General features: G+C 41.1%; 1 protein-coding gene across 1 annotated transcript; it reads right to left on the bottom strand.

The window, feature by feature from the left end:
* Positions 1 to 1553: 1553 nt before the first annotated feature.
* LOC128949975 (bifunctional heparan sulfate N-deacetylase/N-sulfotransferase 3-like) lies at positions 1554 to 2709 on the bottom strand. Its single transcript, XM_054294867.1, has one exon. The coding sequence runs from the start codon at positions 2565 to 2567 to the stop codon at positions 1554 to 1556; it is 1014 nt and encodes a 337-aa protein (XP_054150842.1). The 5' UTR covers positions 2568 to 2709.
* Positions 2710 to 11766: the final 9057 nt, after the last annotated feature.

Genomic DNA, 11766 nt, shown 5'->3' with positions numbered 1-11766 from the left:
TATCCTGGGGCTGCATCAGAAACCTTCTTGGTTCCTCTCCCTGCTGATTCCAGACTGTTTAAGTGTCCTCCTTGGTTTTGGGTCTCTGCTCTGGGTAACCTATTGCAAAGTGTAAGGAGGGAGGATGTACATGGGCAGTTGAGAGGAAGTAAATAAGCTACAAGTCCTTGGGGCATGATAGACCCAGTCAGCTGAACCATCAGAACCTCCTCCACGATAAAGAAATCCCAGCCCTCAGATACCCAGAACAGGCCAGAAGTAGTGCTGCATTGTCATTAAAATTCTCACACCGACTCTATTTCCAAAAGACCAAGGGCAACACATTGCTGCAGCGTGAATCATAAAGCTGGGAGAAGCCAGGATGTGTGGACGTTTATCTTGCTTCCATTTGTTAAATTGGGAACTTGTGTTGTTAATAGTGGCAATTATATGGCTGGGAAAATTGTTGATGGCTCCGGATTGCTGCAGAGATATTCCAATTGGATAAATCTCTGTAATTTGCACATAGGGCGTGTCTCTGTTAGTGTGTTCATTAGTTAGATCAGTTGGGTGCTTTTCAGGCAACCCTCAGCTCCTGGCTGCTTGCTGAGTTCAGGTTCCTATCAGGAAGGGCACTGCAGGTCCTGTCCTGGATTCCCTTTGGACAGAACTAGCGTGGGAGGAGAGTTGCAGCAGTAACAGAGCAGTTCGTCATGGGAGCAAACTTCAGAATTTATCTGAGCCTTCCACAGACCTGCAGCAAGTGCCTATGTCAGGTGCCCAGCACAAACTGAGCTCCAGAAATGGACTTATATTGATCCAAACTGCTTGGTAGTGCAGCCATAACCACAGTTACCAGTGGTGAACAAACCTCATTGAGCTGCGGAAATGGGAGGTGTCTGTGATAAAGTCAGCTCTCAATGGTACTCAAAAAGAATCTCTCAATTTACATAACAGAGTTATATCTCCTGACTCAGTTACCCTCAGCTTATGTATCTGCTAATGAAAGCTAGTTTTAGCCTGATGATTACAAACATACAAATGTTGGAAACTCATATATAAACATGAATGAAAACTTCATTCATTCCAGCAAAGGTTCATGAATACCAATGGAATCAGCAATTAGCAAAACTTTATGCATAAATATCAAATAGCACAGTACCAGGGGAAGGCTCTCACATCCAGAGATTGGAGTTGCAACTAGAGTCAAAGAAGAAGAAAATTATCATTTAGTGAGAAAAGAAGGTGTAAAAGTCATATTAAGCGTAGACCTCTTCAAAAGGAGAAGCCTGCGTTTAATCTCACCCAACATTTTTGCGGCAATTTAAATAAAACCACAATTACAAAACTACCAGCTAAATTCACAGCCTTCATGAAACTTCCATTTGAAGCCAGGTGAGAAAGGAAGAAGAGACTTTCTCCCTCAGAGCCAGAGGAATGCAGAGGTTAGCATAGTGGCAGCCAAAAACTTGTGGCTTGTAAAACTCTCAACACGTGCATTAAATATGAACAGCTCCAGGGTGGAGCCCTGAAGTTCCAAGTATGAACAACTACCCACTTTCAGATTAAAAAAATCACGTTGCTGTAATGACCATTATTTTGTGCACATACTTTACCTGCACATCGTTGGTGTTCATCCTTGTTCCATCCTTGCCAACGAAGATATCGTCTATGTCAACCAGAATGTACCTATCCAAGGACAGTGTGAGCTTCTTTCCAGAGAGGAAAGAGATGGCATCTATGAAAATCAGCTTGTGCAGCCAAAAATTCAAGTTATTGCCGAAAAGGACTCGTTGAATCCCATCGTGGAGCCCCAAGTCATGAATTACTGTGGCATAGAGAGCAGCAGGTAGAGAAAGGTTTTCTGGCGTCTTTACTTTTGCAAATATCACTGGTTGATAAGTTGTGTGATTAATCTGGAAAACAGCCCAGTCATTTCCAAGCAAGGGCCTCTTCTCAAGCTTAGAAGGTTTAGTCACATGGAGCAGTGGGGAATGAGGGTTAATGCAACAGTCCTTAATACCCAGATTGCTGTGGACATGGAAAGGAAAACCCTTCCACTGAAAGCTCTGCAAGCTGTTCTCACTGCCTTTGTGAAATGCGATCACACCCACACCATACTCTATGCAGTACTTATCTAGAAGGCCTCTGTTCCACGAGTCCATGTTCACGTACTTAAGGATATTCTCATACACTATGAGAGCGTACTTGCCTTTGTTCTTGTCTATAAGCACTGGGAGGTCACCTTTCCCAGATGCAACCTCAGTGTGAAACTGAAACCTGCTAGATTCCAGAATGGTTACGATATCTTGGCCTAATGCTGAGTACTGGCTTTCCACAAACACCAGCACTACAAGATCTGTCCTCAGGGGATCAACAGGCCTCGTGGTCTTCGCCTCCATCAGCTTGTAAGGCAACAGTTGAGCATCACCACATTCCACTTCTGAAGAGGTTTCAGGGAGTTCATTTTCCTGTTTGTAGCCATTATACGAGTAGTAGGCAGAAATAACTATGCTCACCATACAAAAAGTGGCCAGCAAAATTACTGTTCTTTGAAAATGTCTGTGAAGTTTCAGGATAAAACTCATGGTGTTTACTTGCCTTAGACAGCTCTCAACAGCAGCATGAAAAACAAACACAGATTCCCAACAACTTGTTCCAGTCCTCTGAAATATTTATGTCACCATTGCAGCACACACATCTATCTTCCACAGAGCTTTACTGAAGGTACAGTCTAGAAGAAAAGAAAATCAGAGATTTAAATGAGACACCACCTTGTGAAGAATCACCTGCTTAAACTAATGGGGAGCAAAGAAATCACTGCCAGCCAGAGGTTTGGAGACCAATGGCTCAACATTTTGCAATAACATTTTTTTCTGCTCCCACTACTTGCCATGTGCATTTGAAGGTCTCTAAATCTCACAGGTTCCTCAACTCAGAGGATCAAATAAAGCAGGCAGAGGCACTGAAAAGCAAGACATAAAAGGAAAGTATTTACAGTGTTTTAGAAATTCTTTTAACCTAAAGATAAAAGTTAACTCCAAGTAGACAACTGCTAACAACCAAAGTACTGAAGAAAATTTATAACCTGTAAAAAGCTGGGGCAACATGATTCAACAAATTCTATCTTGTATTAGTTTTTCAAAGAAGCAAGAACATGCACATCTTAACTGCTGTACAAACATGTACTGATACACTCTGTATTACATCTATTAGAGGAATTTTTTTAAGCAAAACTTGCTTCCTGCAACATTAGAGGAAAACAAAGCATTTTTCTGGACTGTGGATTTGTAAGCTGTTAGAAGCATTTCTTTGTATTAAAAAAACCCATAAAACAATCAAGCTCTTACATTTGAGAAGAGAAATTAATAAATCAAAAGTTGAACCTAACATGCAGATCACCTAAGGATATACTTATGTTCTATCTTGTACTTAAGGAAAGAGCAATTTTTCAAACCAGCAGTACAACTGCTGTCAAAACTCCCTAGTAAAACAACTGGCTGGTGTGACAAGCATAAAATAATGATCATAAGTCATAAACAAAGATTCAAAGCAGATTTTGAAAAATATTTAGTGTGTCAAGATCTGGAACATGCCACTGTAACTTCAGTGTAGTTTGCACCCAGGCCCGTTTGGAAATGGGATTAGGATAAAGTGTGGCATTGATGTGGTCATTTCCATACTGAGAGGTTAATCCTTCCATTCCTGGTTGGGTTTTTTTTTAATCCTACATTGTAAGCAAATTGGTCTTTCACTCCAGATTTTCAAAAAGGCTAAAAAAAGTTATATACTTAACAATACCCATGTAACGTCCAGAAATTTAATTAAACCCTGAAGACAGATCTTCCTAGTGTCATGATGAGCATAAAGTAATAATAAACGAGAAAAATCAGATGAAGGGAGAAAAACTCCAAGTCATTCTATTCATCAAAACTGCAAAATTCAGCATGACCAGCAAGTGCCGAGAGCTGTCTCATTCATAGTTAAGATTCAGAGCAAGATTCCTTCTGTCTGGATAGATTCTGCTTTAGATGGATTTTAGTCTCCTCACCTTCTACTCACAGATAACTGTTTATCAACCCCTCCTCTTCTGGGAAGCCTTAAATTCAGCCTTGAACCTTCCCTGCAGCAGCACAAAGTCCTGCTCAAAGCTTTTGGGCAGGAGACCTGCCTTTCACCCAGGCTCACTAATTAGTGTTAGACCAAAATAACATAACTCCAACTTCCTGGGTTTTATCTTATGTATAAAGAGCAAGTAACGATATGAAGGAACCTTCAGAAGAACTCAACATTCTTAATAACTGCAACGTCCAATCCTTGCCACACTAGCTTCACGAATATCAGTCTGGATGGCATAACAGAGCTATTTAACATGGTAACAAGTCAGGTGACAAAGAGAAGCTTTATCCTGAATGAGTTAACACCAGAGAGAGGTTTCCAGACAGATGATTTTTCATTACACACACGAAGGGTTCTCTTCATTTCGCATTTCCAATTCAGCTGCCTGAACGCCAAGAAACACATAATTTTAGTGCCTAAACTTAACACTGACTGCATTCTGTAGAAAAGCTGTACACACACCTATTTCTCTTTGATAACCACAGATCTGGCTGGTCTATGTACAGAAAAAATGAGAATTGACACTGACCTAAGCTCATAGCAAGGAAGGGCTGATGAGACAGAGCTGTTTGAACAGGATATTTCACAAGGGTTGCAACCCAAGAAACATTTGCAGCAAGGACACGGTTCCTAATGCCATTCCTTAGGGAGGAAAATCTGGAGCCAGCCCAGACACCCGTGTTTTCTTCAAGAAAAGCCCTGTCATTGTATCCTGGCTCCTAATTGCAGGTGCCCCCTGGGGCTACAGAGTGCAGCTGTAAGGAGGAGTGGCTGGACCTGCCAAGACAGATGTGAGGTTCGACTGTGAGGAGTGAGGAATTCTCTGAGGCACAGGACACAGCCAGACTTGGCACACTCCCTGCTGAAGGCAGGCAGCAATTGGGATGCAACAGAGCAAGGAACGAGGTTTAAATGCACACTCTCACACTCTCTAGTATCAGCTTGAGGCTTAGGTAATTTTCACTTGCTTAAGGACTGGTTTGCATGGCAGGAGTTCCAAAGAACACAGAAAGAAGAAAACAAAAATGTCAAAGAGAACATGCATTTTGCAATATCAACAGTCTCAAAGTCTTGACCAGGTACAGTTGCTTTCCTCGAGGGACAGCAGCATTTTCCCCTGAGCAATAATCCTTGCTGGATACTCTAGTGCTGTATTACAGCAGCATGCTAAAACAACTCACAACGCACCCCCTTGACAGTGACATCCTTGGGATTCACCACACCACACACTGGGGGACCTATGGAGATCATGACAGTGACCTTTACCACATCTCTAGAAGTGGCTTCAGGGAAGATGCTCCCTGCTTGCTCTCATTTCCTACAGTACAACCAGACAAAAAGTGCAATTCTCAATGCACCTACAGTGAGTAAGCTGTGAGAAGCAGCATTTCAGAAGAGGAGTGCTTGAGGAGTCTTCCTTTCATGACCAAAGAATGCAATATTTACCAAAGAAAGGAGAAGTCGTGATAACATCAACATCAATAAAAAATATCTAAGTATAAGAAAAAGGCTTAAATTAAAAAAAAAAAAAAACAGAGTCTAGAAAGTCTTCACAAGAGTTCAAGCTTGTTAGCATTGTTTCAATGAAAAACACCCATAGATAGAGCTGACCATAGATAGAGCTGCCTGCATCAGCAGTCTCAGCTCTTTTTGATTTCTACAGTCATGTGGAATTCAGTGACAGAGGAATATGGTCCCACCTGTACCCCAAACCACTTCAAATCACCTGAAAACAGGAATCAGATTTAAATAAATCCAAAGTTCTGTAATGCTGATGTTGCAATAAATTTTACCTATAAAATAACTTGTGTGGTATTTTGCCATGGTTTGAAGCAATAAAATTTGCCTGTTTGTTTTTCTATCTAGAACTTTATTTCTTTAGAAGAACCTGCATTTCATCTCCTATTTTACATTTTCATGCCACTGTGTTAAAATTCAGACCAGGACCTTTTACCTCTACTGCTCAAAGCAGGAGGTATCAAAATGATCTCTTAAGGTGAAAATTAGCATCTTTGAATATTCAGAATTTGGTTTTTAACTTACAGACTCTCTATGGAGAAGATCTTGCTGAGAGAAAGCTGAGTCATGGAAGCAAGTTTTGCATTTTGTTATGAACACAGACAGAAAGGCTCAATGCTCTTGTCATCTGCTGCAGAAATGGTTTCTGCAGCCCAGAACCTGCTCATGTGAAAATCTCGCTGGTACAGGAAAGAAATATCACCTTGTTAAGCAGCAGATTTACCATTCCGAACATACTGCTGGGCAGTCACAATTACAGGCATCTGCAGGCAGCCAGCATGAAACAGATGCATTTGAATAGGGATCTTCAATTTGGATTGGTTTGGGGGGTTTATAACTTGTTCTGTTTGCGGTTTCAGGGTTTTTAAATTCACTACCAAAGTAGCACTGATGATAGAACAAATACTGTGAGGAACCCCAAAGACCCAAAGGACACCATAAGCGAGTTCCTACCACTTGCAGCTTTCTTTAGTTTGTTGTTTCACTGCTAAGCATAAATGACCAAACTCTTGGCTTCTGTAAATCATTTCCCCCTGATAACCCTCATGGAAACTCTTCCACAAGACAATGCAGGTTGGAAATGCAGCCTACTAAATTCTTCACAGAGGTTCTCAATCCAGAAACTGCACAGGCACATAAAACTGCACACAATCTTAAAAAATGTCTGATAAAGTTGAATCATGAGTATCAACACAATTTTTAAAATGACAAGCAACTTTTTTCTGCTGTCCTAATATCAAGATTAAAACAATGGGCTCAACTAAAATACCCATAAATAAGCAAGAAATTGTTCTCAATTTATCAGATCAAATTTATCAAAGCCCAGTAAGAAAACACTGGTTTAGTCTTACCTCAGGCCTGTGCTAGGGCAACTGTTTACTGCGACCCTTGATTAGAAACAATAAAGTTGGGTCATACTTAAAGGTAAAAAACATACTCTTAAAGGGTAACAAAAACCCTTTTCATCAAGAACTACTAAAAAGTTCTGGACTGAGTAGTCATCAGTATTATTGAGGTATACTACATTTATCTAGAGACATATTTTTAATAACTTTCTTCTAATAATCCCCATCACTATATTCCCATTCTGTTCTTTACCAGCCTGGACACTACCACAGTGCTGGTGACATGCTGGGGATGCATTACATGGAAAATGAGTTTTAAATGCTTTAAACAAAGAGCAGAAAAAAAGGAGGCATATTGTTTAGCATATTACTACAGACATTTAAATCTCTACTGATTAGAATGCTGCGTAACTGCTCTAAACATAAAGGTCTGCTCTGGCCACTCACTATGAAATACAACTTCACAGGAAATATTCTGAAATCATTTTAGTGTTACTAAATCGGAAATCTTTGGATATACAAAGGATATGGTAGGAAGCAGCAAAGCACAACCGAACACAACCAAACCTGGGGTAAAGAGCAAGGCTCAGACTTTTAAATCAGTTATGAAAACACCAAAATAACCTCTGAGTACCCCTACTTACAACATTACTCCACTGACTAAAATATTCAAGCATTAACAGCTCAAATGAGTAAATCCAGGCTGAGAATGAGACCTTACAACTGCATATCAAAAAGATTTTCAACTCGTAAAAAGGTGATATGAGACATGAGCTGTCAAGGGAAGCCTTTGAAACCCTTTAGTATCACATAACAAACCCTGGAATGTGTGATTATTGAAAGGTTTACACTCCCTCACAGCTGTTAGAAAAAAAGGGAACGGTTCAGGCAGCACAGCAATTCTGATGGATAGAAATTCTTTTTCAAGTCCTTCAGGTAAGCAGTTTGTAGTTTCTACTGTACCTGTGGTATCCTAAGCTCCATGCTGCATTGCTTAATGCAGTACTAGAGACCCTTACAGGATAGGGATTCAAGCATTACAGTTTGTCAAGGAAAAATATTTATAAATATTAAATATACAACGTTTAAAATAGTTTAAAAGAAGGTTGTAAAGACTTCAACAGAACACAAAAGTTTAGTTTAGTCTTCAAATTACTCTGCCTTCATACAACACTTTGTATAGAAATATCTTAAAGCTCTTGACATCACACAATTTTTCTGAGATAAACGCTGTTACTTTTCAGCAATTGCAAAAACATCACTATCTAAAGAGTAAATGATTTGCTCAAGGTCTCTGAGATAAATGTCCAGCACACCGTCTGGTCCATGACCATACCATTACTTCCCCTCTCCCTTCTCCCACAACTGCCAAGTGTAAAGAGTTAATAATAAGGCAGAGTTCAGAACCATTTCTTCCATGACACCTGACTGGGGATGCTGACAGTGAGAGAAACCCTCTTTCTTTCACTTACCATTCCATTAGGAAGAGAAAACCCCACCACACCAAAACCTGAAGCAATTATCCAGCGTATCAGGCATCGAATTGAGTAATATACAAGTTTTCTGCCATTTCCCGAGGGCTGCACATGACAGCTGAACCGAGCAGCAGCACACATGAATTTCTGACAGGATTTGGGGAATCCAAGCAGCTACAACCACCCTAAGTTATGAATAATTACTGCACTAGGCTGACTAATTTTGTGCCCCAACAGAGCCATAACCAATTCCCGCAGACACTAGAGGGCAACAGCATCCCGCTGAACAGCTCCGCGAGGAGAGCGAACGGGAAAAGCCCAGCCCCTGAAGGGCTGCTGCGGGGACCGCGCCAGGCAGATGCTCAGTGCGCCGGGAAACAAGAAAAACAAACCCAAACCCCAAGAAAGCCCACAGAACAACCCCGCAAACGCCGCCTCGGCAGCGGGAGGCTGTGGCGGCAGCCGCCCCGTCCCGCCGCGCTCCCGGCCCGGGCGGTGCCTGCATTGGAGCGGGAGCCTGCGGGCGGCTCGGGCACAACTTTGCCGGGGGCACGGAGCCGGCGGGCGCGGAGCTGAGCGGCTTCGCCGCCGCGCCGCCTCCCACATCGCCCGCCCTCCTCCGGGGCTCGGCCGGGCCGGGGGCGGCTGCGGCCCCGCGCCCTCAGGCTGCGCCCGCACGCAGCGGCCCAAGGCGCCCGCCCCTCACGGCACCTGCGGCGCCCCCCTCCCACACGGGGGCCGCCGCCGCCTCACTTGTGGGATTCTTAGTCCCTGTCTTAAATAAAGTATGAGTAAAAAAAAAAAAAAAATTCTTTTTTCTCCTCCAAAACCAATTTAGGAAGCCCCTCCTGCAGTCGCGCTGAGGCGAAGTTTAACTTACACCCTCCCGCCAAATCTCTCGCTGTCGGTGCAGCTTCAGGTATGGCCGATTTCTGAGCCGCTCTAAAGGTAGCACACAGGGGTGGAAATTCCGTGAGGTCAATTACATTTTGTCAAGACAATGTAGGGTTAAAATCTTGAGAGAATGCCAGTTAATGTGTTTGCAGCCTCGCTGCTTTTCTTTATTGAATTTTCTAACCCTATGTTAAACACAGTTAGTCCCACTGACACCCTGCTTCCCTCGCTCTGAAGATGGAACTGCTCCCTTACTACAGGTGAAGGAGTTACGATTCCCTGTGTGAACTGCATTAGCTTTCACAAATGGGAAATAAAATGAATAAATTTTACAAGTGCCCTCTTGATCTAGCTAATTTACCTCACAATTGCCCAGTGATTGTTAGCTCACCTAATGGCTGACAGTTCAATACATCGGATTAACTCCATCACTGACGCTTGTCTGTCCAAACCTTCCTCTCTGTGACTAACTCAAGGCAAAAACTTAAAGGAAAAAAGCTACAGCCACCTGAATGTTGCTTTTCCAAACATCAGGAGAATTTACAGCTCTTAATTCAGGAATACTGTTATTTACTTTCTCCTCTTTTACTCCCTTTTATTCTCATGACACACTAAATACCCCAAATTTTACTGTCTTCTAGACTACAAAACAGTACAAGTTTTATTTATATAAATATATTTATTTATCCTCTTTTATTTATGTGCTTGCTGTCTTGTCACTTGTACTGTTGTTCATATATGCCAGTTCTCTCACTTGCCTTTTTCACAGTGTAAGGTTGTTGTCATATTCACTCCTGACTCATCACTTTCCACTTTAGCCCTGAGATCTTTCTCTGAATAATTACTGTGTAATTAATTGATCCCCTTCCATACTTGTGCAGTTGGGTATATCTGCCTGTGTGTAACACTTTCCCCTGTCCCTACTGCAAAGTCATTTTTCTTCCCCAGACCACCATTCAATCTATGTGAGACCTAACTGAATTTTAATCCCACTCCTCAAGATATTTACAGTCTCACCAAGTGTGTGACATCTGCCAATGTGATAATACACCTCCATTTTATTTTTGAACAGTGTTGGATTTATCAGAGAGAGAGTGAAATAAAGCAGACCAAACTGTAAGTTTTCCCTTTTTTAAAAACAGCAATCCATTTGCTCTTTTTCAGTCCTCCAGCATTTCATCTATCCTCCATAATTTTTCAAAGACCACTAAGCCCTCTGAGTCTATTTTAATCAGTTAAGTCCCCTAAGATGAATTAAGTTTATTAGCATGGATGATCTGAGAACATCTATGTTATTTCAGCACTATGTAACCTTTGCTATTCTTTTTACATAGCGAGACCTTATCCCTTTTTGCTGGTGTTAATTGTGTCTGCTTGCAGTTGATCTTTTCATGGAGGCTAATGCAAAAGAGGTATTAAATTGTTTTCACTATATCACAAATATATAGATTGTGATATTTCATTCAGCTCTTTGCTGAGCAGCAAATGAAAATTTTGCTTGGATTTGCTTTACATCAATGTAAATTCCTAGTAAAAGAATTTTACTGCCCTCTAAGGAGGGGCAGTAAAACTATACAGAAAACAGAGAACAGGAAGACATCTGTTCCAGGCCACCGCAGGCAGTGGTATCTTACAGTTGTTTTGTGTAGCCATCCCAGTAGTATCTGAATGTCATTAGATTGCTTGTTCCCATTCTTCTTGTTGAAAATTGTTTCAAAGCCTGATTGTGCTGATAGTCAGAACCTTCTTCTAAGTTTCAGCCAAAATTGAACCAATGGTGTCTCAAAACTGTCCTGTGCTTGATCCATTCATCCAAAACTTCCTCTTCTGAGACTGACAGATTAGGTTACTTGGGTTCTACCACCTAAGTAACCTTATCCCAGGACTTTTCTTTTAAAGGCACTCTTAGCTAAAGTACTGACAGTGAATTTTCACTAGCCATTGTGTGTAAAGTTTAACTTTTAACAATAAATGAATTATTAATGAATGCAATAGCATAACTTTTTAAACTAACGTGATTATTTTTCATGTGAATTTGGGAATTACAAATCTCCTTTATAAAGCCTTTTATGTGTCCAAGTCTTAGCTGGCTTTCATTAGTGATAAGCTTCTTAAAATCATAGTTTAACACTAAATTTTAATCTAACCCTAAGAGTATGTTGGCCAAAAAGTACAACTACTTCTAATGTAGAATGTTCAAGCTCAGTTCTTCACTGAGGACTTCATACTCTGAAGTGATTGGAAGATCAAGTTGGCCATCAAAAAGGAGCCTATACTACTAACAGCCTATACTAGACTAACAGGAGCTTTGCAATTTTATCAAGTGCTTCAAATTTCACTGATTGGTAGACTTGAGCATCTCAGTGAAGAACAGAACACTTTTACAAAAGCATTTCAAAAACTACACTTCAATCATGAAAATTAAGTTCAAGCTG

Source organism: Melozone crissalis, unplaced genomic scaffold (genome assembly GCF_028551555.1).
Source record: "Melozone crissalis strain CALT ecotype California unplaced genomic scaffold, PUWL_Pcris_2 ptg000361l_1, whole genome shotgun sequence".
NCBI classification, from domain to species: Eukaryota; Metazoa; Chordata; class Aves; order Passeriformes; family Passerellidae; genus Melozone; species Melozone crissalis.
Note: the sequence above shows the minus strand (reverse complement) of the source record. Positions and strands in the feature narration are given on the sequence as shown.